The sequence below is a fragment of the Lineus longissimus genome, chromosome 6 (assembly GCF_910592395.1).
Source record: "Lineus longissimus chromosome 6, tnLinLong1.2, whole genome shotgun sequence".
NCBI lineage: Eukaryota > Metazoa > Nemertea > Pilidiophora > Heteronemertea > Lineidae > Lineus > Lineus longissimus.
In genome coordinates this window covers 2,512,332-2,528,869 of record NC_088313.1, presented here as the reverse complement: position 1 = coordinate 2,528,869, position 16,538 = coordinate 2,512,332, and the positions used below count along the sequence as shown (strand labels likewise).

At 39.9% G+C, this 16,538-nt stretch overlaps 2 protein-coding genes across 6 annotated transcripts in view; both read right to left on the bottom strand.

The window, feature by feature from the left end:
* Positions 1-232: 232 nt before the first annotated feature.
* On the bottom strand, positions 233-3,918 carry LOC135489183 (calmodulin-beta-like). 2 transcript variants are annotated; one of them, XM_064774401.1, is made up of 5 exons: positions 3,819-3,918; positions 2,460-2,487; positions 2,022-2,165; positions 1,540-1,631; positions 233-1,282 (listed from the first exon to the last, which is right to left on the bottom strand). In XM_064774401.1, exons 1-5 carry the CDS (start codon positions 3,915-3,917, stop codon positions 1,112-1,114), a joined length of 534 nt encoding a protein of 177 aa, XP_064630471.1. In that variant the 5' UTR covers position 3,918; the 3' UTR covers positions 233-1,111. The 2 variants fall into 2 exon arrangements, with proteins under 2 accessions (XP_064630471.1, XP_064630472.1); XM_064774402.1 differs by lacking the exon at positions 3,819-3,918 and adding an exon at positions 3,664-3,754.
* An 894-nt stretch (positions 3,919-4,812) lies between these two features.
* The window catches only part of LOC135490044 (ectonucleoside triphosphate diphosphohydrolase 1-like), a 15,441-nt gene continuing 3,715 nt past the window's right edge, over positions 4,813-16,538 (bottom strand). For all 4 annotated transcript variants that reach the window (XM_064775711.1, XM_064775710.1, XM_064775712.1 and 1 more), the window contains 10 exons: positions 16,302-16,429; positions 12,649-12,766; positions 11,918-12,068; positions 11,272-11,440; positions 10,647-10,904; positions 10,180-10,338; positions 9,313-9,459; positions 8,508-8,633; positions 7,910-8,044; positions 4,813-7,130 (listed from right to left, as the gene is read on the bottom strand). In XM_064775711.1, coding sequence (XP_064631781.1) covers positions 6,906-7,130; positions 7,910-8,044; positions 8,508-8,633; positions 9,313-9,459; positions 10,180-10,338; positions 10,647-10,904; positions 11,272-11,440; positions 11,918-12,068; positions 12,649-12,766; positions 16,302-16,429 — 1,616 coding nt within the window. In that variant the 3' untranslated portion in view covers positions 4,813-6,905. The remainder of the gene's footprint in view (positions 7,131-7,909; positions 8,045-8,507; positions 8,634-9,312; positions 9,460-10,179; positions 10,339-10,646; positions 10,905-11,271; positions 11,441-11,917; positions 12,069-12,648; positions 12,767-16,301; positions 16,430-16,538) is intronic.

The following is a 16,538-nucleotide window of genomic DNA, read 5'->3' as shown; positions in this document are numbered from 1 at the left end:
CTGAAATAATGGCAGCTTGCCTCCAGTGTAACAGAACTGGAATGATCGGCTATCTCATGACTGATTATGTCTCTAGTGTCCTACAACTGAAATGGTTTAAACTTGTCTCCAGTTTAAGGGGAATCGCTTCAAGTCACAGGAAAGGTTCAACATGTCTTCAATCTCTCAGGAGTGGCTGCAACTTGTTTTCGGATGGTTTTGTAAGATCAAATTGACAACAAGATAATGGAGTTGAAAAGCATAGATTTTCTTTTTGTATTTCTTGAATTTGTACAACATGATGGATCAAATTCTACTTTCAGTGCACACTTCTAGGTAATATCTTGGTTTGGAAAGGGTAGACCTGTCATTCCATACTGTACAACAGGTAAACCATATGAAGAATTGGCCTTTATGCGTTCTAAAACTAGGTAAACCCTAGCTACATGTTCAGGAATGGAGCTGTAAAATTTATCATTTCTTTGTTAATAGTAGTAGGCTCTTCTCTGTTCTAAGTTTGATTTCTGAACCTGGAAAACTACCTCTAACTCAAACTGTCTGTGTCAGCACCCTTCCCACCAGAAGACAAATGTTTTGAAACCATGCAAAGATATAAGTAATCAACCCAAGGATAATCCAAGCTTCTAGGACTATCCAAAGATAAAATATGAAACAAACTCTTTGCTTTCAACCCACTTCCAATTTTTTTTTCAAAACTTCAATACATGTACATTGATTTCTTCAAATTTCTTGAATTTCCATCAAAACTGATAAAGCAAACAAATCAGTCGGAAAGCAACACATTGGGTGATATGAATAGAGACTAGGAAATGCTTTTACTTAAAACTTCACGTACATTTACACTAGGCATTTCTGTACAAAATAGAAGTAAAAGCATTTACTAGTGTTTATTCATATCACCCATTGTCTTGAGGCATTGGTAGGGAGGCCGTCGTCCTTATCCTGTCAAAGCAAGTTTCACAAATCGGTCTGAAAGCAGCACAACATTGTCCTGAGGCTTCAATTGTGAGGCCGTCCTTATCCATCATAGCAAGTTTTCATCAAAACTGATAAAGCAAAACCAATCAGTCATGATGCAGCATTGTCTTAAGGCCTTGGTGGGAGGCCGACCTTATCCCATCATAGCCTTGAATTCCGCATAGCTGATCTCCCCATCACCATCCATATCTGCCTGCCGTATCATTTCATCAATGTCTTCATCATCAAGATCTTGTCCCATATCGCGCATCATCCTCTTCAGCTCCTTGGCGCTGATGGTGCCACTGCCATCTCTATCCGCTTTCTGTCAACAGAAAATAGAAGTTTAGATTACGACCGACATAATATCAATTTTTATTCATGGGGATTATGAAATTCCTTTTGTTTTCCCAATAAAAATCTCTTTTTTGGCAGGCATCCTCGGGGTCTCAAGTTTTATCCTAATTTACATTACGAAACACCCGATACTATTAATTGAGCTAAAATGTACATCTAGTTTATGCTCAACTCTAAACTGAATGTTCAAATAGAATCACACCCTCCCATCGGCGCTAAACCCACCTTAAATGCTTTGTACAGTGGTCCACCTCTGTCTTCTTCCTCCTTTTCACGCATCAGCTCACAAAATTCACCAAAGTCAAGGCTACCATTCCCTTAAATATGAGATCAGAATGATCTGATGCATCCGGACCAGCCAATTTGGTCTCACTAGGACATGATTTCAAATTGCAAAGAGACCATGCCAGAGACAATTGGCATTTGAATCTACAGATATCGGGAAAGTGTTCTAAAGGTTCATCTTATTCAAATTCTTCCCTCCCTTACATGATATTGCATTCAATGATGGGTACAGCCACCAATTTTTAGCAAGACCCCCCTTCCGGTCTTAAGATTTCTTCCTGGAGACCTAGATCCCCAAATAACCTACCTTAGCCAATGTAAAATAGATATTAGACTCCACATTTGGTCTCTATAGCCATTACATGGTCCTTAATATGGACTAATTCTCTGGGACTAAACTCACTTTCCCACCGAATACTCACTGTCCTTATCAACATTCTTGATCATAGCATTCAGCTCCTTTTCTTTCTTGGGCTGCCCTAACTCCTTCATGAGTGAACCCAGCTCACGCACGCTGATAGTACCATCACCATCTTTGTCGTAGAGGTTAAATGCCGTCTTCCATTCTAAAGGAGGATGTAAAAGCAAGGCACCAGTCATACAAAAGCTTGAGCAAAGATCTCACATCACCCCCCCCCCCCTTAAACCTCAGTGGTCCAACAGGATAGAAAATCGCTCAATGCTTTCAATTGTTATATTGAGTTAGAAAGCAAACAGATTTAAAGTGGACATCCACATTGCTGACTATTGGTGCTGTGTTAGTCACTCAATGTCTCACCCGTTTCGAAAACACTGTCACAACCTGTTTGTATCCACCCCAACAATGCCGGATCAAACAGAGGCTGGAAACTTTAACTTACTGTGCAATTGTTTCTTGCTAATGTGATGCTGGAAAAATGAAAGATATGGAGTAATCAGTTTGTGGAATATACCGTACTGGTAGGTCTCTGAATAGGATGAGGGTGCACCAGTGATAAGACAAATCTGGTTCCGACTGCAGACTCACTGGTTTCTCACACTCCAAGAGCTGGTTATCAACAAAATCACCTGTTTCGGTTTCACACTCCCAGAGCTGGTTATCAACAAGATCATATTAACTTGCCATGCACACTTTCAGAGCTGGTTATGGATGTCAGTCATATGACTCTGCCCTTGTGTTTTCACATACTCCCAGAGATGGATCTTCGAATATTCTCTTCTCTGGTTTAACAGTCATAAAAGACGATATGCAGTGAAGTCTCAGTGAGTAAAACCAACTACATATTGACAAATGTTTTAGGTCATAAAGGTTTGTTTTGTAAGCTACTTTTCAGTATGATATATCACTGAATAAGAATAGTTAGTTCACTGACACAGATCATTCAAATACCAAGCTTGAATGAAAACATATTAATCATTATGTACTTTATGTGAAATAAAACAGGTGTGCCTTTTGAAAACTTTGAGATAAACATCAACCTCAGAACACCTAAAGGGACAATATCTATTTTTCAAGAGCACGTCAACATTAGAGCCTTAAAGATGTTATTAAAAGATAATTGGGAACTGGAAACAAGACTCATTTATAAAAAGTCATAACCTCATTGCAGCTTTTAAAGTTCTTTACCAAATGTGAGACGCTGTCACAACCAACAGCAGATTCAGTTTGCTTGGGATTAAATCAGACTAATTAGGGAGGTCAGTGAAAGATTGGTTGAGTGCCACCGTTGCGGCTCATTATCAGGGAGTCATGGGTTTGATCCTTTGAAAGACTACCACTGTTTTTTGTCCGTCTTTGTGTCCTTGAACAAGACACTTTGCTTTGTCATTCGCCTGAGACATCAAACCAAAGCTTCTTGTAGATTATGCCAATGCCTGAGCAAGAAAAAGACCCCCATTCAAGTATACGGTCCTGGCTAAAGATGGAATTGCTAGCACAATAATACCAAATGGTGCTAAACCCTAGTGGCATGCAAAAACACTCATCCCCACCTTGAGGAAGGAAAATACCTTCAAGTGCATAGCAAAATAGAAAGAACCACAAAAATAATTACATACAAAGATATGCGACTTAATTTTACCTACCGACATTTTGACAAGTGAATCCGTTCCTCACCAAAATATTCTCAAAATAGCGTCGTCAAAAACAGAAGTCAGAAGCCCAATTGATTTGACAGACTAGGCACGACATATTTTGAAATATGACCATAAGACTACAATAAAAACTGTTCATAGCTTACCATCGCCATTATATTTTTTGCTCTAAAATCATTAATCTTCTTTTTCTTGAAGATACTCACACGACACAAAACGTCACCAACTGTACCTCCCTTAAGCATATAAAACTAGCATTTGAACTTAGGCAGGTGTGCCCCATTGAATAGGACTTAGAACTCAAAATTAGCCTGGCCATATCCAATTCATTTAAACAGTATACAAATTTACTATTCAATCAAAGTTTTCCGCATTGTAGAGAATGAAATATTGGTCAGGGAAATGTCACTTCTAACAGGATGATTTAAAGTTCACTTTTCAAATTGTTATGTTACGATGTCTTTGTAATCCTTTATGACCAATATTTCTGGAAACTTCAATTGGACAGTGTCATGCTCCACTGATCAGACACAATATGCAGTGTAAGTGTGAATAACCTATTTACTCTTAACACTACGTATATCCAAAGAAATTATCGACTCATTCAGAACACAATTCGTTATTGGTTTCTTCGTGAAGTTGGTTAAAGTAGCACACAGCTTCCAAAACTAACACTTTCCCAGAAGTCACAGGGAACACATGTCTATGCTAAATCTATTGGGACCCTTGAAAGCTTAAAGATTTCCAAATAATGCCCCCAAACTATCAGTAAATGCACAAGCAGTAAAAGGCACAATCACAAAGTCTAAAGAGTAGAAAGGTTTATGTTCATCCAGCATAACCCCATCCTGACAATATCAGGCCACTTCACTCGATAGATACTTGCCCCCTCGGAAACATGCGTGAGGAGAAGATGTTGTTGTAGGCCCTGTTTGCAAGAGGATGGCATAACCCAGGTGGTAAAAGACCTGCTATTATCAAGAATGGACTCGCCTGATTCTTGTCATTCATGACATGAACCCACCATGCTCATGCTCGACACGCTCAGAAGGCATTCCGCTTTTCAGACTTCAAGAATGTGTCCTTTTTCCCAAAATGACAATGTCCACTAACGTGGGATGAGAAAGACAAACAACACTGTTATTAGTATCACAATGGCAGTTTAATAATTTACTCCAATCATTGAATTAACAAGCTTGTTTAAAGTGGAACAAATTAAAACATTATCTAATAATGTGTCTGACTTTGTCAATAGTTAGATAATTATACATGGCCACAATAGAACCCACCTCATGATATAAATCATGATAGCGCTACTACCCTGATCATAAAATATTACTTAAGCGTTATCTAAAAGTGAATTTACTACCAATCAAGATTTAGTTTATCTCTAAAGGACACTTGCATCATCTTTCAACTTGGTTTCAGTGCACACATGAAAGTACAAGTAGAACTGACTAGACAGAATGATCTCAAATCTCACTTTATCATAGAATATGAATATGGTTTCATAGAAAATGAATACAGTAACAATGATTAATATTTACAGTAACAAACATGATAAACAGCAAAATATTTCCATTTTTACCAACGTGACAACACACAGTTTCTCTACATGCACTGCCAACCAAAGACAAAATGGCCAATCAAATTGACTACAATTATTTGCTCTGTCAGTTACTGAAAGCTGTTTTTAAGAAATTTCCTTTTAACATTTTCATAGTGATATGATGCAACAATGGCAGCATTATATCACTGCCTCCAGCATTTGAACATTCAATCAGCTGATTTTGCCTAGACAGTACTTCAAGGAGAAAGCCGGAAGTGTTTAACGGTAGAGTTCTTACAACACGAGAAGATGACATGACAGAATTCATTGTAACCTCTTCATCGGAGAATGAAATGGCATCCTTTTGGCTATTTTTCGGTTGCGTATAACATGCTGTATATCTAAATCATGTCTTGCAGATGTCTGATTAAGCAGTTGGCCTTGTGACTAACAAGGACTTCGTCCTGATCAACGTCACAGTTCGGGTCCAAGTCGCTCAACACGCTATTAAGCAGTGAAACATTGTGCTTCTGTAATTGAAGACACTGACAAAAAGAAATTGATTTTGGGAATCAAATACACAACAAGCTGATAACATGTATAAGCATAAACCAGGCACATTGATGGGATGGACTTCCAGTGTCCTCCTTGACAGTAGCAAGTAGTGGAACCTGATCAAATACAATGTAATATCTATTCAACTTTCTTCTAACGCTCTTCGGTGGGTGATACCCCCTTTCCAGATCCAACTCTCCAGAGGTGGATCTGTTATGGGGGCTAAAGCAGTAGAGTATAGGATACTGCACACTGCCTCAGCTCACAGAATAGGAGACACTGTGGGTGATGTCACGTCATGGTCAACCCTGATACCTCAAACTGACCTGACTACCCGCCAATGCTCCAATGCAATGGAATGAAGAAATGGCAGTACCGATTCAACAAGTCAACTATTTTCCTATCTGTTTCAGAGCCACACTGCTCTAGCCCCAACCCTGATCAAGAAAATGCTGAATTCTCGGTATCAAGTTACATACAGCAACAATGTGACCTCTTTCTAAACTGGAATACAATCTTCCTGTACATGTACAACTATTTCTGAATGATATGTACAAAAAATGTTAGAATATCACTACAACATGAACAAGCGGATAGTTGCAAATGCTAAAAAATATGAAATATATTATATCGTGCTTGTAAAGCATCGCATGATTGCTATGGCAAATGTGGAATTTAACAGTATCAGTAGTCATTTGGTCCACAAGTGATGAAAATGTGACACATGATATTTTTACTAAAAAAGAACAATGGCAAAGAATGACATAATTTCTTAGAAAAAGCTTCATACAACTCCTTTCGAAAGAGTGAAAATTGAAAGTAAGCTCAATTCAAAACCCTCAATAAAATCGTTGTGGTGAGCGTTTATAATGTTTTGATGAAGATAATCCCACCCAAGGCAACGTGTTGCATCATCTCAACCCAAATTGTGTGGCTCCAGGACAACTGGTCCCTCGAAAGGTCACCAGATAACTGGAACTACTTTTTGCCGTGAAACTACATTGGTGCCGGCCTCCCTTTGCTGATCCCCAGGTGTGGCACAAATCACCAGAATTCAGTATGAATGATTTGAACTTGGTTCAACGACTTTTGATAATAACAAGGCACATTAAACCTAGACGAGCAAATATTAAACGGTACCATACTCTGGAAGTTTCTGATACTCGCTTTTGGATTCTCGCGAGCTTTTTGCGTGGCACGCAAATCCGATGGCAACAAAGATAAAGAATATGAAGACACACATCAAGCCGATGAAGACAGGGAAGCTGATCTTCTCAAGTGGTTCCGCAATTGGGATTGAGTTGGTCACGTTCAGCATGTAGCCCACTGGCCAACCGACTGTGGTGTCTTGAATCTGGAAGCAAGATGGCAAAAAAGTTAATACTCTCAGACAGTCTCCTTTGAAAGAACCTTTGCTATGATGCATACTTCCTAATAGGCCTTTGGGATCCGATACTTCTCTCAAACAAGAGTTTGTCATCCAAACCAACTCAAGCACTTATCAAGTCACATCAGAAAAAGTTTCACAGCTGCAGTGTGTGTAAATCTTTTTCTCTTATTTCACACACCCACTTATATGAATGAATCTCTACTCCCATGACTGACCACGATTTAACCCAAGATGGTTGACTTGTCTGCTGCCTTGAACCTCCTTGTTTAATTTGCAGATGTTGATAATAGAACATGTTGCAGGACTGAAACATGTAACCAACACCAGCTCTGCCATCTGGTGAGCTTGGAAAAGACTAACAAGTCAGTGTCGTTCTAAATCCAGGTATTTTAGAAGGCCGTGGCTATTCGTACCGTGACAGGGCCGGCTGGCCTGGCTGGAAGTCAAGGACCCTACCCACACCCGGAGCCAGGAGTAAAGGCATTTCCAACACACGTCACAAACAAACACCACCTCAATCATGAATTAGGCCTACTTTCCTTACCCACCATCACCCATGTCACCACGGTGCGATCTATTTATTCACTCCGTATTATTCGCACCATCACGGTACGGTACCTTTCACCGTAACGGTGTTTCTGACGGTGCGAATAAGACCGGAAACAATGGCCCAATGCACCGTGGCGGTTCGAATAGCCAGTTCCATTTTAGAATGAGTAATTAAGAGTAACAGTGTCATTTACCTTATCTACAAACTCTATGCTTTTCCAATTTGTTTCATTGAAGCCATAGCCTTTGGTCAGCAGAGTGAGGACATAGTGTCCATCGAAACAGTAGAAGGGTAGCAGATCTGTCACTGGGGAGCGCATGGTCTTCACCTAGAAAACAAAACAACCATTACAAAGAATCGAGACAGAATTCAGTTTGTAAGAAATATTAGATGGTGTGGCCTACTCTGGAGAGGAATCCTGCTCTTCTGCCTCAAACTTCTGAAATCAATGCTCACAGCCCTAATACAGCACTAAAGAGTTTCAGAAGAAAGGGTCCTGTCATCATATCAAAACTTCTGTGAAAACAGCCAAATACAAGTGATGAAGTTTTACTCAGATAGATGCAAAAGAGGCCTACTGCAAAAACATACTATTCACATCTGAAAGAAATTACGACACATATTGGAGAAACTTCTGTGAAGTTATCCCTCTCCAAACATGTCAAACCTTAACTTTATTTAACAGCCAGGAGAGCATCATTACAAAGTTAATTTATCATTGAGATTGGGCATGATATCAGCTATTCAACATATGGCATAACTTAGCAGACTGAGTTCGACTAGGCCCATACCTCCTTCCAATCCTTAGCACAGAGACCATCCACCACCGAGGTGAATTTCTTCAGTGTGACAACCCCAGGATTACGGGCAGCTGTTAGGTTGAGAAAGTCCATCACATGGAAGAAACCAGTGAATGCCTGCAAAGGGAATGAAAAGAACAAGAGACTCATTAGAGCTGGACCTTCGCTAGGAAGACAGATAACTACTGAAGATCCCGTAAGGACATGCTATTATGTCACCTTGGACAAGCGTGTACATCCAAGTCAGTCAAGGACAGGCTGACAGTCGACCATGTTTCCAGGTTCATTTTCTCCAATCTACGTATCTCGGAGTTGTCAGGGAGTCCTTCAGGACAAATCTTACTTCTCCTTCTGTATTCACTCTTGAGAATACAAGTCCGTAAATATCATAACAGGTGTTGTCATAAGGGACTAGGGTTGTCTCACCAACGTGGTGAGGACGTCATGACGTGAGGACACTCCAACAGTAATTTTACAGATCCGACACCACTTCAGTTACAATGGTCTTACCCCTTGCACCAGCAGCAACACAAAACCCGTCTCTTCATGCATAATGTGTGTTGCCTGCCACTACAGTTGAGTGACAACTTGGTGTTTTGGCCAGGTTCCCAAGTCTTTGTCCGATACCAAATTTTTCACTGGGGTATTTTTATACAAAAGGCAACCAATTTCTGGTGAAAACATCGGCTTGAACCAGAATTTAAATCGTGTAATATCCTGTGATGGACTCACACGTCCCGGCAAGCCCAATACAAAGCCGACTAACACGGAATTTTTGTAACATCAAGTAACTTACCAAATATTTTCCATAGACATCTGGAATGTAGTGACCTTGGAATGAACAATGACCTTCATAAGGACAGTTGGTGAAGTTGAACAATTTGTCTACATCTAGTTGACACTGTGAGGAATTGCCAGTACCACGGAACCGGAATGTTGAATTCTGAAAACAGTTTGATAAAGTGGAACCTCTCTATTTAGGACACCCTTGGGACTGACAAGTGCTGTCCTTAATAGAGAGTGTCCTGATTAGAGAGGTCAAATTGAGTGGAAATGACCAAATTGGGACCGAACTTAGTGTCCTTAATAGAGGGATTGTCCTTTATTGAGAGGTGACTGCAAAGGGAGGTTCCACTGTAGTTTAAAAATCAACCAACTTGCTGTAAACCACAAAATAAACTTGAAGTGTAAAGGCACTTGTACTGTAAAGACAATTGACTTGTAACTGCTACGATTTAAGATAGTTGATGCAATAGGGTATGCTCTTTGGGATGAAAGACAATCAAAAGCTGTACTTCAAGATTGATGCCACTTAAAAAGCCTGCTCAAATGATCTGTTCACTGTCATCAAAGATCATGCTATTATGTCACCTTGGACAAGTGTGTAGATCAAGTCAGTCAAGGACAGGCTAACAGTCGACCATGTTTCCATGTTCATCTTCTCAAATCGATATCCTTGAAACAGCCAGTTGATGTGTCTGTCACTTAACCTTGAATACATCAGTATCACTTCACCTTGAATACATCAGTATCACTTCACCTTGAATACATCAGTATCACTTCACCTTGCATACATCAGTAAAGTTCTAAACCTTATGATGTAGGTTTCTAGCTTATAAAAAGGTCAACGCTTTCACACATGATTCAAATTGATTCAAAGTACCTTAGGGATATCCTTGTGTGGAATGACCTCAGTGCCGCTCAGTCTTGCCTGTTTGCCCACAGTGCAAGGAGCCTCGAATACGTAGCCATAGGCTTTTTCAACCAGGCTTCCCCTCGGTGCACAGGGGTTTGTCACCGTACTGTTGTTGGCTGCTTCTGCCTGAAAAAAGAAAACAGACAGCTATATTTGTAATCATCTTCCATTTAATCTACCAAGGTGACATTACCCAAAAATGATTTGAGCATTACCTTCTTTGGCAAGGTATACTTTCAAATCAAATAGGACATTACTGATGATTCAGCACTTTGTGCAGACATACATGTGTCCATCCTACTGACTATTTTTCAAATTGACCCCATTGTAAATTTTCATTGATACAAATTTCACAGCTACCCAAGTCCAGCCTCTCACAACCAGATGATTGACGGTTTATGAACAGCTTAAATCTCTTCAACAGGTCAACTTACATCAGCATTCACCAAGTTTGCAAGCAATCTCCTCTCAACTTCTGTTTTTCCAAAACAAAGGAAAGTGTCGGCAAAGGTCTCGTACATCTCTCCATACAATAACAATGGCTCGACATACTCTGCTGGAATGTCTGCCATGAGAGATGGGGCGGGCTGGTAGGTTATCTGAGTTGACGCACCGCCTAAATCTAGAGCACCAAAAGTTCTTGATGGCGTGTCTGCATCCGCACGTGGAACAACTTTACCAGAATCGGACACCTAAAAGAGTCAGATTATTAGATACGCGCATTTGATTTTGAAATCATGACTTCCACATACAAATTGAAAACTCGCAGGAAGTGATTCATTCAATCAGTTTCATTTTCGCAGTAAAATACCAGGAATTGCACAGGCAGTGTAGTGTGGCATACATGTGCCATTAATACATTGAAAACAGATCAACATGATAGTGGATGTGCCAAATACATACTTTTGTTTCAAAATTGATCGCACGTAACGGCAGTGGTACACCCAGCCCTCTCTTGAATGACACTGGTTTTGGGACAAAGTGGGTCATGGGAAATCGCATTTGTCTGCAAAAAGTGCAGTCCTACTGCACTTGTTGTTTATCTACTTATCTACTTACTGCAAAAATTCCAGACAGATAGTTTGAGGTCACCCAAGAAAATGACCCCTCCTCTCGACCAGAGATGATTCTGGCTTGATCTGCAGGGTCGCTAAATTTGAATGGGAATTCTTTGAGAGTCTTACGGACAGATTGCATAATTGCATCGCTGGCTTTGGAATCCTTCTCACTGGAAAAAACAAAGAGTCCTACAATAAGTGAGCGCAGAAAAAGTATGTGAGCCCAAAAATACGAAATGGTTTGGTCTCTCAGCAGACTCCCTGCCCCAAATTTGTTGGAATAATGTACATTGCTTCAATATTTAGATACAAGATAAAACAGCATAAGTTTCCTCCGTGAGCCAAAGGTACCGGTATATCTTAGATGAAATATAAGATAACTGGCCAATACCAAGATGAACTCCTTCACAGCCTACAAGAGTGATGGGAATGTGCATAAAATAACACTGACCACAAAGACTCAGGACAGGACCTGTGAATTACTCTTGTGGCAAGGATAGGAGCATGTCAATTAATCTACTTTGCACAGATGCTTTCTCATCGAGACATACTGCAAAGAACTCAGGTTGCGACACTTGGTTGAAGCATGAAAACAACACTGGTGGAAGGGGAGAAGCATGTAAATGGCTCCAATCTTGCATACTTACTAGAGCATCCTCATGCCAGCAGTAGCTCCAAGATAAATTCTTGTCTCGTGATGACTGTTCTGGGGAATATGACTGACAGCAGCTTGGTGGATGCAGTCCACCAAAGATGGCCCTGCATCTTTTGGATGTGTCTCAAATGATGCTAAAGGAACTGAAATTGAGGAAAATCAACGAATAGTTAGTGACACTCTAGCGTGTAAGTTCAAACAAGCATCAGCACCAATACCTCAGCATTGACACTGGTAGCACAGTCATGCAGTGAAGATGCATTTGCCTCTTGACTGAAAAGTCATTGGACTCCTGACTTCGACATCACTTAATCCCCCCATTGTCAGAGTTTAAGTGAGCACTTAAGTCGTTTACGAAGACCCACAAGGTTTCTGTTATTTTTCTTTCTTTTTATTAAGCTTACTTAACAGCATTTCAGAAAGCGCCTTCTCACATACACCTCCTCCTGTTCCTAATTTTTGTATCCATGACATGACCATGAGCAATCTTTATTGCTGCTTTCACCAATCTTCAAGAATGCTTGCTTTGAAATCATTCTTGTGCTTTTCAGGATTCCTCCATAAAAATCATAAATATAGTGGACGGTACCCTCACAAGATAAAAATAGGTCGAAACCAACCCCTCAGAATCAAAAAGATCACTGGCGCTCCTGGTGACCATGAGTTCTAACTGAGTCATTTTCACCATCAATTTTGAACTGCAGCGTCTTACAGAATACTCACTTTCTCTCCTGCATGAGGAGACCTGTTTGATGACGCCAGTCCCATTCAGTTTGGTGCCAGGCCATGAGTAGACGAATATTTCAGTGTGAGTCGATCCACAATCGATGACAATGCCATACTGAAAAGACAAGATACAATTCACGTAAATTTTCATCTTGACACACGAGATTCCGAGATCACAAGGCCCCTTCTAAAATTTCTAAAAATCTCGCCTGTACAGTGTGGATTTTGAACTTGTTGGTTGAGATAAATTCACGTAAATTTTTATATTGACACACGAGATTCCGAGATCACAAGGCCCCTTCTAAAATTTCTAAAATTCTCGCCTGTACAGTGTGGATTTTGAACTTGTTGGTTGAGATAATCATTTTTCAGCCTCTAACAACTTTAAAACATCAACACATACATGTATTCAACAACATTCATGCACAGGTTTTATGTCAGTTTTCTATAAGTCATGTAGGTATTGGTGGGACTGATGAATCGCTAAATTGATCTGTTGATTTTGAATTCATCACACGCCTGTGACATGGCTGGGACCTCAAAGCTCGTGGTGTAATGGAAGTCAGTACTGGCAGAGCAAATGTCCCCCGGACTGACTGGGGAATGTGTGCATGGATAGTTTTGCAAACCTTGCATCCACCTGGATGATTCATAACCCCATTCTCGTCACACAAGCTGAGACAATCAATGGCAAATAAGTACTTATTATTCAATAATTAATCATCGATAACAGTTGTTAGAGGGGGTTACCCTAGCAACGTATTGACAATATATGCAGCTAATTCATTTACATCTGTTTTATCATTCATACCTGCCCAAGTTGTACAATGTACACTAGCTTGTGCACTGTCCTTCAGTAAGCCACATATAGTAGAACTGCTAATTTAGTGAACTGACTAAAACGGTTTTAGAGATGAGCAAGTCAGTTTTAGTTTCCTTCAAACTAGAGTAGAATCAAGTTAGTGAGAATAAGTGTTTCATGACTGCAAGTTCGACAGCCAAAATTGTCCCCATTATGGATATTTATTTCACAGGAAATAAGGTTATTTCCACCAGGAAATTATCTCAAATTATCACAATTAAAACTCAACTGTCCCACCACTCGTTCATAGTTACGAGGTAACAGCAATTATGTCAATAAATACACAAAATGAGCAACAGGAATGCTGTGCATGAAGGACATTATCAATGGGTGATATGAATAAAGACTAGCAAATGCTTTTATCTAAAACTCCATGTACATTTACACTGGGCCTTTCTGTACAAAATTGAAGTAAAAGCATTTGCTAGTCTTTATTCATATCACCCAATATTTCATTGTATAAGCATCAGAGAGGATTTGAGCCATCCCTGAAGTGGTGTAACATACAGCAGACATGCATTCCTGATGAACCTTTTCGCTGGAAGTTTTAGAAGCATCTCTCACTCATCAGTTCCTTAAGCCTCCTAAAGGTTTTTATGTTAGCTACTGTGTTTGAACACACCAACTAGAGCAAAGTGGTGTGATCAATACATACCAGCAAGGTTTTCCAAGGGGACTGGAGAACCACACTTAGTAGGATCCTTGTCTGTCCCATTATGACATGTTGCCACGGGCACAATAAATTTTGATTAGAATAAGTTTTTTGTCTCAACCATTTTCAAATTACATAGCATTATTGAAGTAGAGCAGAACCTCCCACATGTCACAACCAACCCCTCCCCTTCAAGTCTGAATGGTCGTCAGGAATCCCATTACAAGCCAATGCCAATGCCATAGACTATTCCCCACCACACATCACAAGTAATGGGTTAATACTACTGCACTCCACTCAAGATTGTTGTCATGGCACAGTAGGCAAATTTCCGCCTATGCCTGAATCAGATAGATGATTCGTAAACCCATTTTGGCTTCCCCATTCAATGTACTTGAAGGGAGGAATAAGATTTTGTCATATAGTTGAGGAATTTGGGGCATTGTTTGGTCTGAGCACATATTTCGGCTGCAAAATCAATATGCCAAGGTTCACCACTGCCATGCTCTTTCTCTAACATAAATACATCGGTCTCATGCCCAGGGTTGCGCGGAGCTATCATCACTGACATGACTCAGAAGAAGACAGACTTTGATAAATCTATCATGAACACATCTCTTCAAGGACATCTGATCATGTCCTCAAGGACTCAAGTAATTATTGGGGGTTGGGAAAAAATAGACAGCGATGTTCTCTGTATGCCGAGATGCAGAGAGTGGTAGTTCAATGTGACCGAGAGAATTGCTTGAACTGATGAACCAAATGACAGTCCTTATTCTATTAGATTACAAGAGCACAACAAACAACACAAGTTGGTTCAATAGCACTGGCGGTAGCTGTTGTGCTATCTACATACTGGTACATGATGTATCTATTGATTTCTGCGCTGTGTTTCAGACAAAATCTTCAAATAAAATGAACAGGGTGCAGTGCCTTATAGTACATCATACTCAACGATTTAAATTTCTGTACAGTCTTTGAAAACTTTTTTGGGATTGTTCAGCTTGGCAAACAGTGCATAACGCATAACAAGGCCCTGATATTCAATAAACCGCATGTAAAAAAATCTAAGCTCTTCTACTACATGTACTATAATCTACCAAGTTTGATAACCTTCGTCCTTGAATTTTTTGGGCTACAATGAACTTTCCTGTTATACAAGAATTCTGAGTACCATTACATACGTTCTCATGAAGTGTGATCAATTAGGCCACACAAACAATTTTCTTTTACACGGTGATTGGTTCGATTCCTACTTAGGTGACCTTATTGTCATGGATGGGTTTGACCAAGATGAGCAAATCATACGCGGAGTTTGAGAAATACAAATTTGTATCATTGGCACTTTTCTCGAACATGAATGTCAGAAACACACAGACAGAAACAGTTAGCAAGGAGACATGAAAGGACTTCTAGCCAAAGAAATTCTAGTAAGGAATTTGAGAACTAGTCCAAAGAAACATCTTTGAGTAAGAATTAATTGACTTTCCTCTGGCTCTGTCTACTAAAAGTTTCACTCTCAAACTTATTTCAAGGAATAGGATCTAAAACAAAGAAGACATTGTTTACTTTTATCAGCCACATCCTCAATTTTGAGGGGAACTGAGAGAACTGATTGAAACCTGAGTGTTGAATGTAATTCGAGAGAACTCAATCAATATTATAGAGGGTTTTAAAAGATCTTGATTACTTTAGGAGCTCCGAAGTTCATTCATAAGATGGTTTGGCGTCAGGAAAATTAGATTTCACTATTTCCACTATTTGACTTTAAGTTTTAAATACTCCCGGAAGAGGATTATACATTACTACACGGGAAGAAGGCCAAGGCATGAAAATACTCCAGGTGACAGAAGGCAGCATAGCTGGGAGTCAACCATTTTGGGCAAATGTGACTCGTCACACCAAAACCAGGCGCATGTCGCACAGAAGATGAGCCTAAATGACACCAGAAGATAATGGGAGAAATTGATGTGCTCATGTGCTTCACAAAAGGCAGACAATAGAGAAATGAACGAACAGTCCGTCTCAACCTGCCAAGCTCAGAGCGACATGCGCCTGGTTTTGCTCTGACGGGTCACAAATTGTCAAAAAATACCTCAGAAAAGAGGAAGGTAGATATGCAAAACCAGTAATTACCTCTTGTAGGATGGCATCTCCGGTGACTTTGATGACCGATATGGCAACAATTCCAATGGTCCCAATCAGAAGGCTGACCCCTGCTAACAGCCAGAAATTGTTGAAACCAAATGTGGATTCACTTGGGGCTGGAAGGAAAGAGGATTAAAATCCTTATGAAATTCTAAACATCAAGTGCAGAATAGGCCAAATAAAGAGCAATATTCATGTACTTTTTATAACAACCCTAAAATTTAA

Bases quoted from the DNA above. Each gene is read 5' to 3' on its own strand.
- LOC135489183 (XM_064774401.1), bottom strand. From the start codon at position 3,917: ATGCTTAAGGGAGGTACAGTTGGTGACGTTTTGTGTCGTGTGAGTATC. The intron at 2,166-2,459 runs GTAAGTTAAAGT...ATCCTCCTTTAG, and splicing joins TAGCAAGAAACAATTGCACA to AATGGAAGACGGCATTTAAC. The intron at 1,632-2,021 runs GTGAGTATTCGG...CTCATATTTAAG, and splicing joins CAAGAATGTTGATAAGGACA to GGAATGGTAGCCTTGACTTT.